Raw genomic sequence first — 24,942 nt, forward strand, 5'->3', positions numbered from 1 at the left:
TGTAGAGTTTGCCGGTAATAATCGGCATAAACTCTGCATACCTCCAAGGATTGGTTTTGGAGCAGGCTGGGAGGTCTTGGACTCTGGGTCGCTTGTATGACCCTCGGGAGGCGGTAAGTGGAGCTTCACGGAGCTCTCTCTCGAGTCTCGCTTCCCTTGCTTCGCCTTGCTTGCGAATGTTCTCCATTAAGGCCATAAGATGGGCCAGTGTCTGGCTCATGTTGTCCAATGGAGGGGTAGAAGCTGAAGATGTCGATGGTAACGGTTCCGGTGCCGGCACAGACGGAAGGGACTCTGACTCAACATCATCATCTTCTTCCGGAGGTAGAGTAGACTCCTCCTCGGGATCATCCTTTAGTAGATCCCTTCCAGTGTCCGTGGACACTTCAGACATCCTTTCCTCCTGGTGGATGTCCATGCCTTGCAACGCCTCACTGACATCCGTCTTGATGGCAATCTGGACGCAGGGAGATCTGGGTCGTACTTGGGGCACGACAACTTCACTACCCGCTTTCGGGAACAGCAAGCTACGCATCCTATCGTTAGGTAGGTATAGTCCCGGACAGTTCTTCTGGAACCCTCATACCCACTTGCGCAGCTTTACTCGTGCTGCATCCCTCGACTCCATTGACTTGGGGTCGTCGAAACCTCCGGTCACCAAGGTCCAGCACATGTTGCAGTCCTGGGGGTCCCAGTACCGCAGGGTTTCGGTAGTGAAGGTGCAGGGGGCATGAGACCTGCACGCTTTGTGACCGTAGAAGTTCCTACTCCTATGGTTGCAGAAGATCGCATCGCATTTCATCTGGGGTTCCTCCTGTAAAGAAAGGAAAATTAAATGAGTATGCGGTTGTTTATCTCACATGATAAAGAGATTATGCAAAATATCAATATTTTAACCATTATAGCTTAGGATAGTAAGCTTAGAAGGGAAATAGGAAAGACACATACTTGTGTCTCCTTTCCAGCCAATTGCTGTGACCTCCCCCCTCCCATATTAAGGTTATAAAGTTTCTTTTATCAGGGCAAACTCAAAAGAGAAGGGTTCTAACCTCTAGGGATAGAATAAGTGTATACTACCACTGACCCTTCTTAAATTATTTAATATTGTGGGGTAAGTTATTAACTGATTTCTAATCAGAGTATTGAAGGAATTCTTTTCTTTCAATATAGAATTGGTCTCAGCAATAGACTGTGCAAGGATACACAAGGTACGTTGGAAAATAACTACTGTATAATACATACTATAGTTTTCTGTCTGCAGTATATACTATACTACAAATATACTGGCTACTGTATAATCATATACTGTAGTTCCGCCAGCATCTTGCGGGTAGGCTAGCACCTGGCGGCACAGTCCGGCTGGCATGTCGCCGGCTGGGTAGTACCTGACGGCACTGGTCCAGCCGGCATGCCGCCAACTGAGTAAGTACCTGACGGCACTGGTCCAGCCGACATGATGCCGGCTGGGTTAGTACCTGGCAGCACTAGCTCACAGAGAGAGAGAAAGCATGGAGTAAAGGGCTGTAATGTTTACAATAAATAAGGGTGTAAGTATATAACCTTACTGCTTCCTCCAGAACGAGGGTTCAAATGGAAGGGGAGAATGCATCATTCAAGCTTCCATCCAGCCACAAGATCCGTTGCCGGTCATTGCCGGTTTCAGGAATGTGGATGGTAGTCCAAGGGAGGACTCAAGAACACTCAGCAGCAGAGGGGTCTCTCACCGGCAGCCGTCACAGCCGGCACAACCTTTCCCGGAGCCTTGTGTCCATGAGGGAAAGACTGAGTGACTATACAGCTGCTTAGGAGCCAGGCCGCCACCACAATCTACCCGGCAAGCAGAGAGATTGCAGGACGACGGCCACAGGATTACGATAGCTAGGCCATCACTAAAGGACAGAGAGGGGCAGGGAAAAGGGTCCTGTATCAAGTGTAGAAGAAGGCGGCAGGATTGCCGCCACTTCCACACAAGGGTGAAACTTTGTTTCAGTATCGGCGCCATCCTAGGCAGCAGAATATCTATTCTTCAGCCCAGGGTCTGCCGAAACAGGACTAGTCTTCTAGACTGCAGAGGAGAAGGTGGCGGCATCATACTACCACTTCAAGTGCAGCCTAGGGAGGCTTAGGCTCCTATGCCGACAGCTCTAAGCTGGGAGGGGAGTGACTACTTGCCCTGCCACTCGGCCGGCGGCAGAAAGACTGAATACTCTAAGGTTCTGTCGAGAACCCAAGCCAGTATACTCGCCAGCAAGGGTGGGAGACAGAAAACACTAGCCTAGTCAAGCCTGAGTGAACTACTCTATGGCAAGACTAAGATAGGGTTGTCGCCTATGGCGGCACTCAGAGGGAAGGAGGGATTACCCTTAAATCTCCACAGGAGACGAGTATCGAATTATATAATCAATTCTAGGAGATATACTATCTCCTGTCGAATTGATAAAATGATACCCGAGGGTAACCGGGGATAAAGAAAGTATACTAAAGCGCATAGGCTAGGTAGCCTAGCGCAGGGCAAGGTCTTGGTTACCAAAATCACCGTAACTCTAACGTATATGATCGACATAAGGACGAGGAAATTTGTATGCATAATATATCTTTACTAGTATAATTGTGCCTAATGTCATTCTAACTAAATAACACATGCATAACAAACGACAGCGCCCATGGCGCCTCTGGTGACCGGCCAAGCTCCAAAACACATTAAATTAAACTAATTTCACTGTGAAGCAGGCGCTAAAAATCATACACTGTAAAGAATAAATACTCAACTTTCCAGAGGCAGAAGCAGCTGGAGATTACATATTAAATCCTCTCAATAACGATCAAAAACGTTAGATAACAGGGAAAACCACCGTGCGCAATCGCTATTGAAATAGGAATGAACGCCATCTTGGAGCCATGTAATAGTATGAGAGGAAGAGTAACCTTGATAACCGCTCCCCTTCAGTTTAGCCACTTTCCCCCTTGAAGCGAAAACGCTATTCGGGGTGAAGATTGCTATGTGTCGTATCAAGATATACGTCCCCTGATTTTATGCGATATCCTTAAGAGAAATTTCAAGGATATTCGCGCCAGGAGTTAGAATTCTGGAGACCTAAAGGTCAATTCTCTGGGAATATCACTGTAGCCAAATATCCCTTAGAAAGCTACCAATAGGAACCTTCCATCAGGGCAACATGACTTGAGCCCAAAAACATACTTTAATAAACCACAATTAAACACAACAATGTCTTAACAAATTATAAAGGCCTAATAATGAACTAAAAATTAAATACCGTATGAAGCTTTAAAAATGAACTACCCATACGCGCACACATGCACAGACGTACGATATGGTAGCGGGACCTTCAGTTCAGCTGATCACAAAGGTAAACAAAACAAGGTGGTAATTATTGATTGTTAAAATGCTTCGGTAATTGAAAAATCTAATACAAAAATGCTTTAATAGAGCACATGATATCCTAATGAAATAAGAAAATGAAATAATGATATACAGGCAGAAAATATTGATGAAATATGGCTTTGTTGATTGCCGAATCATAACTCGGCTTTATAAATCTACGAAAATTTAACTTTTCAATTCGACATATGTCCAGATTGATTTACGACGCGTCTCTTGGTCCCTATCTCGGTCGTAAGTCGACGACTACCTGTAGATAGATTAGCTCTAATAGATAAATGTTAAAGTACTGTGAATTAGATAAGTTTGCGTTAAGATGCCAGATTCGACTATTCTTCTTAATACACTCACTTTATATTTGTCTTCCCTTTTGGCGATCAGCAATACTACATCTGTTGCACTGATATCAGCACTAAATAAAAGATGGCCCTCTATATTTTCTGTAAGCATCCCATATAACTTTTACCCTAATTTCAAGATTTTTTCAAAACAAATGGTAATTTGGAAAGCCTTTTTTATGCTTGTTTTTAATATGAAATTAGACGTTAGTTTGAAATTTTACTAAGATTATCAGGTTATAAATGCATAGAATTAAAAGAAGAAAATCCTTTAGAAAAAGTTCCATTTATGGCAAATAATCTAACTATAGCTGCTATCCGTAAATCAAATGTTACCAATGAGATACTTTGTACTGTATGTGTCTAAGAAGAAATTTTTTTCCAGATTCCATACCCAGCCCTCTATTCCATCGATTAAAATATTGATCATTTAACAATTTCCAAAATATTAAGGTTTATTTTCATTTCTATCCATTCACTTCAATTTCACCATTTAACAGGATTTTCATCTATTATGTCCAACATATATACAGTATAGTAATGAGATCACTAATGACACCAACTGCCTGGCAATTCAAGAGTATATCTACCCTATTTTATCATCTGTCAATGATAAGAATTGAATTAAAAGACCGTAACCAGTGGAAACAAATGGCAAATTTCATATAACAACTGGGGACTGTTTTCAGACTCTAAAGAGAACAAGAACATAATAACATTTGATGGATGGAAGTCACCAACTGAGATGAAAATTAGTAAAAAGGGATAATAGATGTAAAAACCACACCAATTGTAAAACTAAGTATATCAAGTATTATGGTACATTACACATTTTTTATTTATATCTCATGTTGAAATTCAGGTCTAAATAATTTATAATGCCTCACAGTTTAGTGACAAACCACCATTTGTGAAAATGAAAAGATAAAGTTTAATTCCTTAATATGTATTCCATTGTACCTTTTTGGTCTCAAAGTCAAATGTGCTTTCCTAAATGTCTCGAAGTACATTGTAGATGTTTGTACAATTCCTAAATAGTTGATCAACAAGGACTGCTAAATTCCAGGGTTACAGAAGTATATCTCACATCTTCTATGAGACAAGGAATCTGATACCTCTGAACTCATTGAGAAGGAAAAATTTTATAGGCTTAAATGCCCGTTCAGGCAGATAGCTATTAGAAGATTTATACTGAATAGTGGGTTGACTGCCATAATACAATATGCTTATGTAAATACAGTATTATTATTATACTCATACATTTTTCTTTTTTATAATACATTCCTATACAGTATACTCTTGAGCATTTTACAACACAAAACTCCTTAATTCACAAACACTAAAGACTTGCATCATTTGGCACCAATCCACACATGGACGACTCTGTTTTAAAATTTTATTCTTTTACATAAAAAAAATCTACAACTACAATAAATTAACAGGATGAGCTACTTCTTCAAAACACATTCACAGGCTCAAGACTCAATATGCTAGCCTCTAGAAAAAGACTGATGTGTAATAATTGGGTCACTTTTTTGATCCCTTGGAAAAAACTACAAGCACAGAAACTCATGCCAGTCTGGACTTCCCCAGGCATTAGCTAGAGTGTCAGCCACCTACTCACTGCTCCAAGTACCTGTACTTATCTACCTGGATGAGATGCCTTACTTTAGAGTATTTTTTAATTAATTTTGTTGCTGCTTAAAATCTTTTACAGTAAGATGGTGGGTGGCATGAATACTCTGCTACTTGTAGCCATGGTTCTAGATCTAGATGACAACAGGGTGTGTGAGTGAAGTTTAGAGGTTACCTAATATTTCTTTTCTTTTAGTCTTTTCCATCTTTTACATTTTGCTTGATTTTTTTGTCTGTTAAATTCATAAGAAAAAAATTAAAATGGAATTACTAGCTTACTTTTTCAGTATTTTGTTAGCAAAATGTAAATACTAGTACTCACTTTTCATATTTAAGGAGCTTTTGTTTTACAGATTTCATTCACTGTTTATAAACTTTAACCTTTCCTATGTAGCTGAAACAATCATGAGCTAAGCTAATGTAAAGCAAAAATATTGAAGAATGGGTAAAATCTACATGACTACAAAATAAATACATTGAGTTTTGATAACTTGAGAATAAGGGCTTTTTCTCTTACTTGTACCTTTTCTGAGCTAAAAGGATTAACATAAGAGAAATAAATACCCTTCTATAGGTACTGGGAGCCTGAAAATCTCCAGGCTGACAAGTATAGTTGTTTTCTAAGCTACCCTGCATGAGAAGATTAACAGTGATCAATATAAATTTAAATTTTCTGTATACAGTACTGTACTGTACTCTAAATATATCTGCCAGAAATTTAGAGTAACTATTTACCATTTGCTGTCTTATCTGATAATCTAACACTCCCCGGGACTTTTGAACAACAATGTCAAGAAAGTAAACGTAAACCATTATGTAATTTAAATAAGTAATGAACGAGTTCCTCTAATCTAAAAAATATATCTTAATCTCCTTATATTCTGAACACTAAAACCCTGCTGCCAGTTGACTGAAACTGACAATAAGGCACCTCCATTAATTTTGTGACTTAGTATGAAATGGGAATGCCAGAAATCTAAATAGCACAAAGCCTATATCTGCTTCCCATAACATACCTGAGAATAAAACACAAGCAGCATTTCAAGCTGCTTGATGCTCTTATGAGTGATATCAAGTCCAAAGACTTCCTTAATTAAGTCAATCCATTTTTTCTGCTACAGGCAGCTTTACTACACGAAGCTGATTACCATAATCACAAACTATTGTGTCTGCAACAGGCATCATATGACGGATAAATACAGAGTCATCACGATCTCCAAGTCGTACTACACGGACAGGAACTCCCGATGTTATGTCCCAGACTGTTAGGGATCCCTGTGTAAAACCAAATTTTTTTTAGTATGACCAATATTTCTTAAGCTATGTGTATGGTGCTCTTATGTCAAATGAAGATGATAAACAAATATATCACATCTTAAAAAATAATTAAATCCTGTTATATCATTAATGGACATCCAAGATAAAATTGAGCAATAAAAACTTAAACTCGATATGAAAATATCAACATAATCAAATTAATATTCCTAACATATCGAGATTTAGATTACAAAAAAAGTTGATATTTGTGATCTGCCTCCAGTCAATTGGTATTGTCTGCATGAGATTTCATATAATTGGTAGACAAAAACAACAATTCAATTACGATAAAAGTCTCAAAACAAACTTGAAAGATATAATAATTTCTAAACTTATAAAAGTATAACAAGCACACCATATTCTAAGAGTGATATAAACTTTATTCAAAGTCCTGCAAGGGTTGCCATCTAAAGATCTATCACTAGAGGGTAAGGAGAAAATACCTGAGCAGGTAAAAGGTGAAAAAGCCAAGCAACTTTAGTTCATAGCAAGTACTATCAGACTAGGTAATTGTCCGTTTTTATGTCGTTCCCTGAAACACACCACCCACTCAAAAAGTTATAATATTATGAGACTGAGTAAACTGCCAAATAACATGCATATATAACTGACATGACTTTTATTTGACAGGATGGTAGGAGTCCATGTTTGTATATCAGGTTTTTTTGCAACTCCATAGGAAATCCTGGCTGTTTTAATCTAGATTAAATACTCAGAGCCACGTTATGAGTCAGCTTTGCATAGTCATTACATGAAACCTCCACACTCAATTACCTAACAACACGGACATAAAACTGATATGGCATATTAGGCATGGTTTTCAAAATTGGAATTTTAATAATAAAACTTATTTCTATACTCACATGATGTTCAAATTGCTTTGACAACCGAGGTACCTCAATGCTAATGTTAACCCACAAAACAAATTCCCTGTTCATCCATTCAAGAAACCACACCTCCCACCAACCAAGACAACACCTAGTGACTGATAAAACTAGAGGTAAGACTTGTCCTTACTTACATTAATCAGTCTCAGTCATAACTAATATCCCTTTCTCTTGCACCCATTATTCACTGGGTAAGAATAGAAATACATTTTTTATCATCAAAGTTTGTTACTGGTTTGTGCATGTATTGTACCACTATATAAGGGTAAGGGAGATGTGCATGAGTGTTGTAATTCAAGAGGTATTAGTTTGTTAAGCGTAGTTAGAAAAGTGTATGGTAGAGTAATGATTAATAGGATCAAGGATAAAACAGAGAATGCAATCTTAGAAATACAGGGTGGTTTTAGAAGAGGTAGGGGTTGTATGAATCAGATTTTTACAGTTAGGCAGATATGCAAGAAATATTTAGCAAAAGGTAAGGAGGTATATGTTGCGTTTATGGATCTGGAGAAAGCGTATGATAGAGTTGATAGGGAAGCAATGCGGAATGTGATGAGGTTATGTGGAGTTGGTGGAAGGTTGTTGCAAGCAGTGAAAAGTTTCTACAAAGGTAGTAAAGCATGTGTTAGGATAGGAAATGAAGTGAGAGATTGGTTTCCGGTGAGAGTGGGGTTGAGACAGGGATGTGTGATGTCGCCGTGGTTGTTTAACTTGTATGTTGATGGAGTGGTGAGAGAGGTGAATGCTCGAGTGCTTGGACGAGGATTAAAACTGGTAGACGAGAATGACCATGAATGGGAGGTAAATCAGTTTTTGTTTGCGGATGATATTGTACTGGTTGCAGACACAGAGGAGAAGCTTGGACGATTAGTGACAGAATTTGGAAGTGTGTGTGAGAGAAGGAAGTTGAGAGTTAATGTGGGTAAGAGTAAGGTTATGAGATGTACGAGAAGGGAAGGTGGTGCAAGGTTGAATGTCATGTTGAATGGAGAGTTACTTGAGGAGGTGGATCAGTTTAAGTACTTGGGGTCTGTTGTTGCAGCAAATGGTGGAGTGGAAGCAGATGTACGTCAGAGAGTGAATGAAGGTTGCAAAGTGTTGGGGGCAGTTAAGGGAGTAGTAAAAAATAGAGGGTTGGGCATGAATGTAAAAAGAGTTCTATATGAGAAAGTGATTGTACCAACTGTGATGTATGGATTGGAGTTGTGGGGAATGAAAGTGATGGAGAGACAGAAATTGAATGTGTTTGAGATGAAGTGTCTTAAGGAGTATGGCTGGTGTATCTCGAGTAGATAGGGTTAGGAACGAAGTGGTGAGGGTGAGAACGCGTGTAAGAAATGAGTTAGCAGCTAGAGTGGATATGAATGTGTTGAGGTGGTTTGGCCATGTTGAGAGAATGGAAAATGGCTGTCTGCTAAAGAAGGTGATGAATGCAAGAGTTGATGGGAAAAGTACGAGAGGAAGGCCAAGGTTTGGGTGGATGGATGGAGTGAAGGAAGCTCTGGGTGATAGGAGGATGGATGTGAGCGAGGCAAGAGAGCGTGCTAGAAATAGGAATGAATGGCGAGCGATTGTGATGCAGTTCCGGTAGGCCCTGCTGCTGCCTCCGATGTCTTAGATGACCGCGGAGGTAGCAGCAGTAGGGGATTCAGCATTATGAAGCTTCATCTGTGGTGGATAATGTGGGAGGGTGGGCTGTGACACCCTAGCAGTACCAGCTGAACTCGGTTGAGTCCCTTGTTAGGCTGGGAGGAACGTAGAGAGTAGAGGTCCCCTTTTTGTTGTTGTTTCTTTGTTGATGTTGGCTACCCCCCAAAATTGGGGGAAGTGCCTTGGTATATGTATGTATGTATCATCAAAGTCCACTTTTATTTCTATGAGCCTCCCTGATGTTCATATTGCTCACTCGCACATTCTGATGGAGATAGGTCATGAAGGAAAGTGATAGGAAATCTAAAGTCCTAAATACTACAGTACTCATTTTTACACCAGACTCACACTCAGTCTAGTGCCTTGATACTAAAATGTTACAACTATAATTATAACTTGATGCTCTAGATCGTATCATGAAAAATTATTTGAAAATAATTACTGTGAAAAGCTCTTCAAATAGAAAATTGTTTGATAGCAAATTATTCTAATAGGCAATTGTTCAGTGATAATTATTCAAATAATTTTCAAACAATGATTGTAAAAGTTATTGTTTGAAAGGAAATTAATCTAATATGTAATTGTTCAAAGTGATAATTCAACACAGCTTTTCATCATGGATATCTTTTTCACTTAGGTCAGTGCCTGTATCGAAAGATTTGTAATTGTGGTCTGAAGGTAAAATATGATACAGATTCCAAATTTGCTTCAAGAATTTGAATGCTGTCAGCTCTAGCCTTTGCACAGTAAAAAAAGTTACTGAATCATTTGATACTTTATTAGATTCAAATATACATCATTCAAGAGTGAATCCTGTTTTGGATTATTTTGAAGACCTATGGATTAGTCGTCCTGTAAGAAGGCATAGGTGAAGCCCTATGTTTGAAGTATGTACAGTATGTAGTCTTGCACTGAGAGTCAAACTGATTTACCAAGGACTAATTATGGGGTATGAAGTTGAATCCTAACAAAACTCAAGTATGATTATAAGTAGGTCAAGGACCATGGCTCCTCAACATCCGGATCTCAGCATTGATAATGTTTCTTTAAATTTGTATGACTCTTAAAATTTTAGGTGTGATTCTTGACAGAAATTTACTTTTGAGAAACACATTAGGTCTGTGTCTTCTTCAATTGCACAAAACATTTGCTTGAGAAAGTCTTTCAAGATTTTTGGTGATCAATCTATTCTGAAGAAGTGTTTTAATTCTTTCATTTTACCTTGTTTCGAGTATTGTTCTCCTTTCTGGTCTTTAGCTGCTGATTCTCATCTTAATTTGTTGGACAGGAACTTACGGTTTATTAAATTTCTTATTCATGATCTGGATATTAACCTTTGAAACTGTCGTTCAATTAGTTCATTATGCATGCTGTATAAGTTTTTTATAACTCTGACCATCCTTTACATTCAGATCTTCCTGGACAGTTCCATCTTGTTCGTAATACTAGGTATGCAGTTAATTCCAATAGTCACGCCTTCTCCATCATGGGGCTGAATACTACCCAGTAATCTAGAAGTTTTGTTCCAGCTGTGACCAAATTGTGGAATGACCTTCCTAATTGGGTAGTTGAATCAGTAGAACTTCAAAAGTTCAAACTCGCAGCAAATGGTTTTATGTTGAACAGGCTTGCATATGTCCTTTTATATTTTATATACTAAATATGTTGTAATGTTGCTAATGTTTTTAAAGTATTTTATTTTAATTTTCATTACTTCTTATATCGTTTATTTATTTTCCTATTTCCTTTCCTCACTGGGCTATTTTTCCCTGTTGGAGCCCTTGGGCTTATAGGATCTCGCTTTTCCAACTAGGGTTGTAGCTTAGCTAGTAATAATGATAATGATAATAATAATAATAATAATAACAACGCACTTAAAGGATAGCACAGAGCTTTTTATACTGTAAGTGTCATTCCATCATCCAACAATATGGAAGTTCATAGATGCTCTTAAAAGAGAGCAGAATTGGCAAGACATTCTTATTGCACAACTAGAGCAGATCGCCAAACTATAAGGAATTCCATGAAATGTTGTGTCTTAAATGAAAGGCTAAAAAAAATCAGTAACAACATTTAACGATTATTCAAGTAGTAGAGTACTTGTGCACTGTATCCATCAACTTGAATTTATAAGATTTTTTCTATCATGATAAGTTTTGATATAGATATTTGTATTCTAAATGATTATCTTATCTTTTATGCACTTATTTTTTATTGTTTTTACACTTGTTTGAAAAAAAGTTTTACATTCCATATGGATATGTTTTACTAAAGATATTTGTATTTCAAGAAATTATCTTTTGTATACTTGCTTTTTTATTATTTCTAAACTTTTGCTTGAATAAATTGTTTTGCATTTCAAATAATTATCATTTCATATAACTGTCCTTCCGAATAACTTTCATTCTAACAATTTTCCATTCGAATAAATGTTTTTCTAATATGTTTTCGAACAATGTTCACATAAATAGCTCCAGGTTTGTAAGCTAGGAAAAATTAAAATTATTTTACAAATTTGTCATTTGTTCCTACACAAGTACAGACCCTTCGCTATTCATAGGGGTGACTCCCTCTTAGGAGGGAGGAAGTCCTCACCAACTGGCCTTGATTTGACCCGGGGTTCTCTTTCTCGATGTATGGTCGAGTGTAGTAGGAACCCTACCCTTGCTGAAAAGAAGTGCTGCAATTAGTGTATACACTATTATATGCCTGCAGAAGCTGTGTTTGTGATACTAGCAATGCTGCTGATCTTTAACATAGGAACTCGAGTCATAAAGATATGAGAGTCCTCAGACTTTACTCAAATACCGTCGCTCGTAAATGTATTAGGGACGCAACAAGCGTTAATTCTATACTTATGATACAAAAGAGAAGTGGATATTACCTGGAGAGAGGCGAGGTCAGTTAGGCTGAGTACTGCGAAATTAATTCCCCAGAGGAGAAGGTGAAAGGAAGAAAGGAGACAGTCATTCCTACTCATTCACCCCAGACTAACCTGGGTAACCTCAGCATTCAACCCTCTGCTACTTGTCCATCAAGAAGACTGAGATGTATAGACCACTTCTTGTACAGCCACCACAGGACCAATAGAAAACTTATCCATGATCCTGTGGGTTATGTCTTGCAGGTAGAAGGCGGTGAAGGTCATCTGACGCTTCCACACGCCTGCTTGCAGTACCTGCACCACAGAGTAGTGTTGATAGAAGAAGGGTCTACATTGAGAGCAAACTCAATTACCTTCCAAATCCAGGAGGAAAATATATTCCTTGTGACCCTCCTCTTGACATTCCCCGTGCTGACAAAAGTGCTGGCACATGGGGGCGAGCTGCTGCCGTTCTTTAAGGGTAACATCTCGGACTCCTGACTGAGCAAAGTACCAGTTGGTCTGGATCTTTGATGACAGAACAAAGTCTCTCTATCCAGAAGGGGCCGAACCTAAGCACACCCAGATTTTGAGTCTTAGCAATGAACTCGGGGATAAAGCTGAGTACTACTTCTCCCCATCTCCTTGAGTGCAAGACATAAGAAGATAGACTATGCAGCTCACTAATTCTTTTGGCCGTAGCCAAAGCGAGTAGGAACCCCGTCTTCCTTGTAAGGTGGAGATCTGTTGCCTGGCACAACAGTTCGTAAGGAGAACCATTCTAAGACTGAAGGACCCAAACAGGTCCACAGTCGGGGAAACCCCCACAAAGTTAAGACTTTGTAGGCTACTAGATGATTCAAAGATACTCGGAGCCCACTATCTAAGTCGCTCTGCTTAGATTGTCTGCAAGCACATTCCTGTTGCTAGGAATGCCTCGAGCTGATAGGGACACCTGTCTTCAGTCCATCTGAGTACTTCTCCTGCTAGATGGTTCTCTAAAAGATTTATTTGCTGGTGCCCTTTTGGATTCGGACCAAAGGACAGATGGATTTGTGCGGCATATGGGCCACCCCAACTTTCTCTTGATGCCTCCAAAAAGAGCATCAGTTCCAAGGGGGGGGGGGAACGAGAAGATTGATCTCTATGCTGAGGTTCTAATCTGCCACTCATCAACTGAGGTCCGTCGGTTTTTCTGACCTTAGTTGAATCAGGGTGTTCAAGGAATCGCTTGCTCAATTCCACTTGGACTTAAGGCACTCTTGGACCCATGAGGAAAGATTTTCCTCTTCCGATCATGGGAAAATGGGAAGGGCACTGGACTACCTGGTTAATCAATTACCCTGCAGGGTAATCAACAATACCCCTGGATTGTGACTGTTCCCCTACCCTAATTGCCAGCATGTTTCCTTGAGTGGAACAAGCAGCCTTGGCTCTCAAGTGAAATTCAATGCTCTTCAGTTCATCCATAAGAGTCAAGCAATTGAGTAGCAAGAAAACATCTCGAGTCAATGTCAAGACATGTAACTGATTGCATGCTTCTGCTATAAAAGGGGGGGGGGGAGGATCCTGTCCTCCCTCTAACTACCACCAATCTAGTAGGGGTTGGCCAAGTAAGAATGATATAAATCGGTAAACCAGGTAGCTGATATTGTTTATGTCATAACAGCGAACCTCCTTTGAGATTGCTTTTTGGACAAGAGACCTGTCGGTAACTATCGAACGCACCCGACTTCTCACAAAGGATAAGATTGAGACGTATCTTCAATCTATTGTTGGACGTGTAATATGTGCATAAGTCTATCTACAGTAGTAGGAGGTTGGTCAGGGCACCAGCCACCCGTTGAGATACTACCGCTAGAGAGTTATGGGGTCCTTTGACTGGCCAGACAGTACTACATTGGATCCTTCTCTCTGGTTACCATTCATTTTCCCTTTGCCTACACGTACACTGAATAGCCTGGCATATTCTTTACAAATTTCAGATTACCAAACAATTCTTCTTCACCCAAGGGTTTAACTACTGCAATTTAATTGTTCAGTGGCTACTTTCCTCTTAGTAAGGGTAGAAGCCTCTTTAGCTATGGTAAGAAGCTCTTCTAGGAGATGGACACTCCAAAATCAAACCATTGTTCTCTAGTTTTGAGTAATGTCATAGCCTCTGTACCTTGATCTTCCACTGTCTTAGGTTAGAGTTCTCTAGCTTGAGGGTGCACTCAGGCACACTATTAATTTAATTTCTCTTGTTCTTGTTTTGTTAAGTTTTTATAGTTATATAGGAAATATTTATTTTAATGTTGTTACTGATCCTAAAATATTTATTTCCCTTGTTTCCTCTCCTCACTGGGCTATTTTCCCTTTTAGGGCCCCTGGGCTTATAGCATTCTGCTTTTCCAACTAAGGTTGTAGCTTAGCAAGTAATAATAATAATAATAATAATAATAATACGAACCAGTAACACAGACTGGGGAGCAGGACGAACATACGGGCGTCGCCCGAATTATAATCATGCCCGGAACGCAGCTGGAGAACGTGAAAAAGGCTGGCATCCAAGATTTTCTTTTTCTTATAAGGGATGAGAAACGTTTGTATTTCTTTGTCTTCGATCGGTAAAAACTGACATAAGTATTGAATGTTTCCTTCTAGGGAACGGATACACTTATGAGAAGTTTTCGTCGAGGTATTTAAAAAAAAAAACCAAAACTAAGACCTTCAATCGGAAAGTAAGGAAGGAGGTGCCTATGAAGGCAGATCACACATGTAGTATGTCTGGTTACGGGAAGATAGACGAGTAATGTATAACCTGGTTTTCTGTAAGGGATGTAGAAATTACAACTTATTAGAACAGAGTTAAATTCAGGACGCAGATATGATTTATTTATTTTATTATTATTATTATTATTATTAGTTTTATCTATTTTTCTATATTTTATTATTGCGCTCGCCATGAATAGTAACTGGCCCTACGATTGTAATCGCCAACGACAAATTCAACTCAGCAGTGTCCAAGGCTAGGTGAGCCCAATATCCCAAAATCCTGAAACCCCCCCCCCCCCAAAAAATAAATAAAAATAAAGAAGAGAAAGAAAAAAAGCTATTTATAACTGTAGAAAGAAAATTTCACCAGGTAAAATTCACTCAGTATTATAATTTATTTATCTTGAAAACAGGATATCTAATTTATTTTTTAAAATATATATATATACAGTATATACCGTATTTCCCAGGTGATAAGACGCTACAAGTGGTAAGACGCACCCTTTAATTAGGAAAGCAGTTTTAGAAAAATTAAATTTTTAAAAACTTCTTAGCAGAAATCCATGGTCAGCGACTCTTGCGTGATTATTGTCTGGCACAGTAACTTTTCTTATTTTGGGTGTATTATGAAATGTTCAAGTTAATATTTATTAGCTATGTGCCGATTATCCCAATTCTATTACATACTCTTATAAGAAACAACTAAATCAGTCGTAGTTTCCCCCACAACTACACGTTTACTCATGTGCTTGAAGTTTCAAGTGTTGTTTACATGAAAGCAGCGTTGCCAAAGGTTCTTTATAAAATTTTGGTAAAGATGTAAAATTCTAGTGATATTTGCAAAATTCCACATATACCCTATAAATATTCACACAAAACGTAGTTATTGATTATAGAAATCTATAAATTCTTTTAGGTGGAATACTTTCGCTACTGTTATGTGATTCTGGGTCTAGTTACTTTTCTGCTAACTTAGTAATACTGCACTCAACTAACAGAAGTTTTTTTTCCAAGGACGTATTCAGCAACTGTCTGTTTGTATTACAGTATTTCGGAACTCGGGCAACAAAGTCATTATCAATATATTGCTTTATTACAATATATCAACAAAATATGAGAAAATAGATATATACTCAATAAACAACTATGCCATAGTACGTTGTCTGCTACGAGACCACTAGTTGGTATGTTTACTTGTGGAAGGGGGGTTAGCGAGTCATCAGCTGATTACCCAAAAAAAAAAGATAATAATTAGCTACTGTACTTCATTAAATGAAGTGCAATATAAAAAGGAATGATTTTATATTATATGAATGATAATTGTAGGTTTATATTCTATCTCTGGTGAGTTTGAGTGCTTATAAGACAATAGTTTGGTGTTTGAGGTGTGTCAAACTCCCCTCTACAACTTTTTCTTAGTGTTAAGACGCAGGGTGATTTTGGGGGTAATTTTTCGTGAAAAAAGGTGCGTCTTATGACACGGGAAGTATGGTATATTTGCCATCCGTACTGAATAATGTATCAAATTGTAATTTTTGTCACCTCCTAATGATGAAAATATACATTCGTGTGAACAGCATCCACGGATACGAGTTAAATTTCATAATTGTCAGGGTCCGAAGACTCAGATCTTTCGCACCTAAGCCGCCTCCGATAGCCTCACGCTGTTAGGAGACGTTATTCAAAATAAATTTATTCTCGGATATAAGGTTCGTTTTGCATACCTGTAAACTCCTAAGGGTTTATCTTACATAGAAGTGTGATTTAACATCGTTTAAATCATAAATCGGCTTTAAATAATTGACGTTTGAAAACAGACACAACTTCTTTGCTGCACTTGAAATGACCTCGTTAGCTATAAATATGATCCTATCACCTTGCGACATGACGTCATTCAATCGATATACATGAGTAGTTGTCACTGTTGAAGGGAAAGCACGTATATTTATAGAAACTGAAATCAGACAACGCATGTATCGTAGTGTTCAGAGAGCGACTTCCGCTTGACCTACATGTACGCTACGAGTTGAGATCTCGATTGCTACTTCAGCTAAGAAAATAAACAAAAATTGTACTTGTATAATTTCCCACCGGTACGATAGGTAGTATTGAATAAACATACTGGTTGGAAGATTTGTGAAAAATTAATAAGTGTACTGGGTGGAAATGGAGCGTACCGGCGGGAAGAAATTTGAAAAATTAATTGACATACCGGTGCATTTATTTGATACTTCAGAGTAGGCAAAGGAAAATTGAACCCTAACCAGAGAGGGATCCAATGTGATGTCACCCAGCCAGTAAAAGGGCCAAATAGCTCTCTAGTAGTAGTATCTAAACAGGCGGCTGATGTACTGGCCAATCTATTAGCTATTAGACCATATGATGCCACTCTACCTAGCTAAGAATATTTTTTTTTTGCTCCCATCCAGAAAGTTTGATCACTGATCCTTACTAGGTAGCTTGCAATCTCACTTTCTGCATTCATAACCATTACAGACAAGAGCTGGCCCCAACTCAAAAGTATGCTGATTAGGAAGTGTGGATACACTAGAGCTTACTACATTAAACTTTTTTTGGGGGGAGGGTTAATAGCAGAAGTTCTTTTGAATGTACAATATTGGTCATTGTATATCAAAACAGGCATAGTTATGGCAAGGTGATTGTATACTGTATGCTCTTTCCCCATTTTGTATTCAATTTTGTAACTGCTTTTATGTATACTTGCCAATTATGGGAACAAACTGTTTTCACATGAACAATGTAACTATTCTTCCCTTGCCTACCTAGTTTTCTCTTATTTTCGTGTTTTACCTTGATAATACTCTCCTAACAATACCTTAATTGATTAAATATTGAATCACACAATTATATATTAATCAAAAATAAAGCTTAAAAAACATATGCTAACCAAAGACAATCAAATTCATTATCCATGATGCTCTACCTTAAAAAGTACACAATGAGCTCTTTAAACATACCTGTCTGCTAGTTATAAGCAGTTTGTTTGTAAGCATCACCATACTAGAACAATACATCTGTGTCTGAAATACAAAAAGAACATTATGAACTATAAAATTCTAAATACTAAAATTTAATAACCCATTTCTTAAAAAAGCAAATTTTGTCTTACAGTAAAGCAGTGTTTCTATTCTTTACAATAACACATTTTCATGATACATACAGTACTCACATGTAAGTTGCTATCATCAGGTTTAAAAAACGGATTTTGAGCGACGCGAAAAATCTATTTTTGGGTGAGATAGCCATGTCGTCTTGATGGAAGTTCCTTATAAGTAGCTTCCTAGGGTATATTTGACTAAAGTGATATTCCCAGAGAATTTTACTTTAAGGTACCTGGAATTCTAACTCTTGGAGCGAATATCCCTAACTTATCCTTATAGGGATAACGCACAATATCAGAGGACATATTCTTGACACGCCACATAGCTATCTTCACCCCGAATAGCGTTAACGCTTCGAGAGGAAAGTGGCAAGAAAACGAAGGGGATCCGTTATTAAGGTACCTCTCCTCATTGTTTTGAGTCTGTATATGACGTCATCATCGGCGCCATATTATTCCTTGTAGCGATAAGCGAGGTGCTACAGATACAGTACTATTGGGAGGGGTCCTCTTAGCCCTTTTCATAAAAAAGGAAGGGCAGGGCCATCAGGATGACATGGCTATCTCACACAAAAATAGATTTTTCGCTTTGCTCAAAATCCGTTTTTTGGGCTCAGGCCATGTCATCCTGATGGAAGTTTACCAGAGCATTAATGTATCTGTGGATTTTTTGTTTTGTGCCTTGTCCTCAAGACAGAATTTCCTAGGTCAATCTAGACCTAGAGACCTATGATGTTACCGTCATACATCATTACTTCTAATCATGAACCATGTTTGTGCTTCCTGCCCCCTTCAGGGAAGGGTCATGCTAGACTCTGGAAAAGTCTCGAGGAATACATATTACATATAGATATCTTAGCAAACAAACCGGTATACTGGTCTCAACCTATACCTTGTGAAACAAAGCTTGTATTGAAAACTCACCAATGTGCGTATGCAATACTGACACTTCCCCTGGTAAACAGTTTGACGTATGTACCGGCAAAAGGTTTGTATCCTTTTAGGAACCAATATTTGTATCAGTCAGCATCACATTCAGAGTATACTGGCCTGTCCTATGTAAAGACTGGCCAAAGTCAAGAGTCAAGGAGTGTTTGTCTACATGAAGGAACCATCTTTATAGATTTTCTTTTATTATCATGAAATATCCAAAGGTTGTAAAATAATGCTCAACATACCTTTATTAAATTGAACTTGGGGCGAATAAGACGCAAAATTCATTTAGAGCTTGTTTATTGACAAACAATAAAATAAAATATATAGTTCAATCTGGATTTCATAGAATAATATAAAATGTGGATGAAATAAATTGAAGCATAAAGATAGCAGTAATACAAGAAATATTTGTTTCATCTGAAAAGGAAACGTATTAATGCCACTGAAAACGAAAATGTTAATAAATTTTCATTATTTTCTGTTATTACCGTCCATTCACACTTGCATAGAAACGCATGGAATGCGTGTTATGCATTATGCTTACTTCACCTTTTGTATTTGGAACAGTCCGTAAGGACACCTTGGTGACCTTTCACTTAGCATGTTGTACCGTCAAAGGACCACACGCACACCCTTAACTTAATCGTCCCAATTAGTTTTCACTGTTCCTTGCAGGACTAAGCAACAGGTTTTAGAACAGTACCTGCTGCCACCACAAACCTCTTCAGTTCCTCTACTTACTTCGCGTAGTGTCTAAAGAATACTCTGGATGATTTTCAACCAGTGTATGAGCGAAGGCGTTCGAAGTCCATGTTATGGAAAAAATTCAGGGATGAGGCAATTTTTCTCGGATCGTGACCTGCGGGTGTACTGTACTGTCCGGATCCGCTCTGCGAATGAAGTAGGTGATTTTCACCCTTAGTTGTTTCAGAGACAACTTTGAACCTGAAGTTTCTCCCCTAAAGTCTGAAGTTCTACGAACATAGACCTTTAGGCACTCTATTGGACATAGAGAGACATCTTCCTTCAGAGGGCAGATTCTCCAGGGACCCCCACCTTTTGGTAGGTAGCTAATTTTTGGTGAGAAACATTGGGTCAGGAAAAAGATTCAGTTCTCCCCCTTCTAGGAACTGAATATGACCCTCGCCTCTCGAGAGGGCCACTATTTCGCTAACTCTAGCACCAGAGGCTAGTGCAAATAGAAATATAACTTTTTGGGTTAAATCTTTCAGAGAGCAATCTTCGTTGTTCAGCGTTGATACAAAGTGAAGAACCTTATCCAGAGATCAAGAAATGGGTTTCAGAGGTGCTGCCGGCCTGAGTCTAGCGCAGGCCTTAGGAATCTTGTTGAAGATTTCATTAGAGAAGTCGACCTGGAAGGCATACAATAAGGGTCTCGTCAAGGCAGACTTACACATGGATATTGTGTTGGCTGCTAAACCTTGTTCATGAAGATGGATAAAGAAGGCCAAACAGAAATCTGTTGAGATTTCTTTTGGTTTCTTTGCCTTGACAAAGGCAACCCATTTCTTCCACGATGACTCATATTGTCTTCAGGTAGATTTAGATTTATATTCCTCTAAGAAGTTTATGCTGTCTCTCGAGATCCCGAATCTCTTCTTCACTGCTAAGGAGAGAAAATCATGAGATGAAGGTTTCGGGTTTTCTGTGATGAACCGAAGACAGTCGACTTCTGCACTCGCTGAATCAGAACTGGATCCAGCAACGGGACCAACGTCAGTCACAGTTCTAACGCTAGAGGGAACCAGATGCTGTTTGGCCACTTGTGAGCCACTATCGCAGCTGTTACCCTGAATGATGTCAGTTTGTTGAGGACTTTCAGTAGAAGATTGGGTGGAGGGAACAGGTAAATCCTGGACCATCTGTTCAAACCAAGGGACACTGCGTCCACTGCTTTCGCTAGAGGGGCCACGTAACAAGGTAGCTTTTTGTTGTTGCTCGTCGCAAAGAGGTTGATCTGCAGTTCCGGGACTTGACGAAAAATGAAGGAGAACGATCCTACGTCTAGGGACCATTCTGAGCCTATCGGTGTGAACCTGGATAGAGCGTCCGCCGTCACGTTGTGGAATCCTTGGAGGTGAACTGCTGATAAGTGCAATCTCTTCGTTTCCGCCAAGCAGAAGATGGCCAACATCACTTGATTGATTTGAGGTGATCTCGAACCTTGACGATTCAGGCATCTCACAATCACCTCGCTGTCTAGGACCAGTCTTATGTGGGTCGAGTGACGAGGAAATAATTTCTTCAGCGAAAGAAAGACTGCCATGGCTTCCAGAATGTTGATATGGAAGGTCTTGAATAGATTTGACCAAGCCCCTTGGACTTTCTGTTGGTGAGAATGACCTCCCCATCCTTCCTTTGAAGCGTCTGTATGGATGATGACTGAGGGTGGAGGTGGTTGAAGAAGTATTGATTTCTTCAGGTGCTGGTGCTTGGCTTTCGACCATGGCTTGAGAAGCGATCGCAGTCGAGTCAGTAATGATCTTTTCAGATCTCTTCGAGCGTTTGATGCGTATCTTCTCCACACTCCTGTTGCATCCTTTAGCTGAGCTCGTACCATTGGGTCTGTCACTGAAGCAAACTGCAGAGAGCTCAGCACTCTCTCCTGTTGGCGTCTTGATATCCGATCGGATTCCAGAAGTCTCTTGACAGATCCCGCTATCTCTTTCCTTTTCTTCAGCGGAATGGAAAGTCGGTGTGACTGTAAGTTCCAGTGGATTTCCAACCATTGAAACTTTTGAGCTGGAGATAGTAGAGACTTTTTGGTGTTGATCTTGAATCCCAGATGTTCCAGGAACTGGATCACTTTCTTGGAAGCCTGCATGCATTCCGCCTTGGATGCTGCCCACACCAGCCAATCGTCCAAGTAGGCCACTACTTGGACACCTTTTAGGCGTAATTGATGAACGGCTGCATTTGCAAGCTTTGTGAATATCCTTGGGGCTATGTTTAGTCCGAAGGGCATAGCTCTGAAGGCGTGGAGTCTTCCTTGTAGCTTGAAACCTAGGTAGGAGGAGAGTTGACGATTGACTGGGACATGCCAGTAGGCATCAGCCATGTCTATCGAGACAGTGTATGCCCGTTTGGGCAACAGGGTCCTTATGTGTTGAAGTGTTAACATCCTGAACTAGGAGTTTACTATGAACTTGTTGAGTGGCGACAAGTCCAGAATGACTCTGAGTTTGCCTGAGTCCTTCTTGGGAACAAAAAACAGCCTTCCTTGGAACTTGATGGACTTTACTCTCCGTATTACTCTTTTCTCCAAGAGTTGCAGCACATATTCTTCCAGGATGGGGGTGGAGTATTGGAAGAATTGAGGGAATGATGGTGGAGCATTGTTCCAGCTCCAACCCAGTCCGTTCTTGATCAAGCTGTGGGCCCAGGGATCGAAGGTCCAACGATCCCGAAATGAGTATAGTCTCCCTCCTACCGGGAGCATCTCACTTTTGCTGTGGACCGGACTTGCCTCCTTGACCGCGTCCTCCTCTGTTTCCTCTTCCTCTTGAGGGGCGTCTAGAGGAGCCTCTATCTGATCCTCTAGCTTTCGGACAAAAGGTAGTTGACTGCCTCTCGAAAGCCGGAGTAAAGGCTGGCAACTGTGTCGCCACTGGCTGGGGTACCAACTGGTAGGTAGTTGGAGGTTGTGCCACCATCTGGGGCACTGCGGTCGTAGGAAGTTGTTGCTGTTGTTGCTGTTGTCTGTACTGTTTGGCCGGGCGAGAGGGTAGCCTAAGCCTCTTCGTCTTCCTCTTAGGTTGGGGACCCTCATCCGGGGAAGACTTCCTCTTGAGCGACAAGCCCCACTTTTGGAGAAGGTTCCTGTTCTCCGTGGCGGCCTTATCTACTACTTCTATGACCACTTTGCTCGGAAAGAGGTCCTTTCCCCAGATACTAGATGAGATCAGTTTCCTGGGTTCATGTCTCACCGCAGCCGAGGCGAACACGAACTCCCTACAAACCCTTCTGGCCTTAATGAAGCTATACATGTCTTTGGTCACAGTGGCCAGATAGGTTTTGGCCACTACCATAAACATGTCTGGGTTCTGGGGATCGCTTGCCATCGTCTCCAAGGTAGTCTGGAGGGACATAGATGCAGCAAGTCTTTCTTTTGTCTCTTGCTCCCTGCGCAAGAGAAATTCAGACAACTTTGGAAGGTCCTCACCGAACTGAGGTCTGGCAATATCTGCTTCCAACTTCCCGACTGAGAGGGTAAGATGGACGTCCTTCCAGTCACTCTGGTCCATAGGCAAAGTCAGGGATAAGGGCCTACACTCATCTAGTCAAGGACATGGTTTCCCTGCCTCAATAGCCTTTAAGGCTGCCTTGTACCCTTTCTCCATAAAGGGGAAGGTTCTGGATGGAGAAGCCACAAAGGAGGGGTACTTCTTACTCAATGCTGGCACTTTTGAGTTAGTGAAGCCCCTCTCTTTCATTGAACTAGCCAGTAAAGCCTGTGCTTTAGAGTGATCAAACACTATGACCTCTTTTGGCTCTGTTTCCTACTTTGAGGCTGGTTCCTTCTTCAAACGGATATAGCAGTTCGGGTACGACTCTAAGCTGGGCCAGAATTCCACCTCTTCAATGGAGACTGAGCCCAGCTTCTCCGAGATGACAATCTTCCCGGTCGTCATCGGCATGTGTTCTGCATACCGCCACGGGTTCGGGTCTGAACACAAAGGAAGGTCCTTTACGTTAAGCTTCTTCCGAGGCCCGCGTGATGCTGCGAGTCTACGCATCTCCAGCTTCATCGCAGCTTCTTTTTCGTCACTCTTCTTCTACATTTGCTGGATCATTTCCATGATAGAAGACAGAGTCCTTCCCAAATCAGCTGGAAGAGCAGACGATGTCAAGGGAACCGACACCTCGTCGACCTCTTCCTCCTCGGTCTCGGGAGCCAGAGTCGACTCCTCCTCATGGCCTTCTGCGAGAAAGTCCTTTTCTGTGTCCTCTAACACTTCTGACATTCTGTCGTCAAGTTGGATGTCCTTCACTGCATCCGAGACATCAGACTCTACTGGAATCTGGACGCAGGGGATTTCTGAGCGAAGCTGGGGAATAACTGCATCCAAAGATGCCCTGGGGAAAAGGTAGGCCCGCATCTTTTCGCTTGAAAGGTAAGGCCCCATGTTATTCTTTTGAAAACCCCGGACCCATTTACGCAGCTTTTCCCTTGCTGCAACCCTTGACTCCGCCGACTTAGGGGTGTCAAAACCCCTCAGTAATCAAGTTTGTACATATGTTACATACCTGAGGGTCCCAATACTTCAGATCACCCTTGGTGACTAAGGAGCGTGCGTGCTTCCTGCACAGCTCGTGTCCGCTAAAGTTCTTACTGCGGACGTTGCAAAACATACTCTCGCACTTGGGCTGGTCCTCCTGTAAAGAGAAGAGATTCCAATGAGTATACAGTGAAAAATCTCACAAAATTTGGTATACAATTCATTATCTTTGTATAAAGCTTAGGATAGATAAGCTAGAAATGAAAAAGGAAAGACACATACATGTGCTTCCTGCCTAGCCAATTGCTGTGACCTTCCACAACATTAAAACTATGGTTAATTCTATTTTAGAAAACCTTTGGAATTTTCCTATCCTATAAGGATATATAAGTGTAATTCAACACTAGGTTCCAGGTGTTTTAATATCGGGGATTCTAAATCATTTAAAGAAAGAACTCATTTTCTTTAAATTGAAAGGTCACAATAGGCTGTACATGACAACACAGTGTATGTTGGAAGAAATTTTGGGCTACCGTATAATCTATACTGTAGTTTTCTACTTGCAGTATGTTCTATACTGCAATTATACTGGCTACTGTACAATCATATACTGTAGTGCCGCATGCCGGCCGGCCGGCTAGTACCTGGGTGCAATGCCATGGTATACTACCTTTGGGACTAATGGGCGGCAGATCGCTGGTTACTGGGTGCCGGCCTGCAGTCTCTGTCGGCCGGCAATAGGTAATATGCCGGCAGTTGACTGCACCCCGGCTGCCAGCCACTAATTGTAGTAGCCGG

The 24,942-nt window shown here is 40.2% G+C and overlaps 1 protein-coding gene across 4 annotated transcripts in view; it reads right to left on the reverse strand.

Moving 5' to 3' along the window:
• Positions 1-4,545: 4,545 nt before the first annotated feature.
• Positions 4,546-24,942, reverse strand: part of SCAP (SREBP cleavage activating protein) — a 305,057-nt gene continuing 284,660 nt past the window's right edge. For all 4 annotated transcript variants that reach the window (XM_068346119.1, XM_068346120.1, XM_068346122.1 and 1 more), the window contains exons 16-17: positions 17,826-17,888; positions 4,546-6,648 (exon numbers count right to left, since the gene is read on the reverse strand). In XM_068346119.1, the coding sequence (XP_068202220.1) occupies positions 6,472-6,648; positions 17,826-17,888 (240 nt within the window). In that variant the 3' untranslated portion in view covers positions 4,546-6,471. The remainder of the gene's footprint in view (positions 6,649-17,825; positions 17,889-24,942) is intronic.

The sequence above is a fragment of the Palaemon carinicauda genome, chromosome 22, assembly GCF_036898095.1.
Source record: "Palaemon carinicauda isolate YSFRI2023 chromosome 22, ASM3689809v2, whole genome shotgun sequence".
In the NCBI taxonomy this organism is placed as follows: domain Eukaryota; kingdom Metazoa; phylum Arthropoda; class Malacostraca; order Decapoda; family Palaemonidae; genus Palaemon; species Palaemon carinicauda.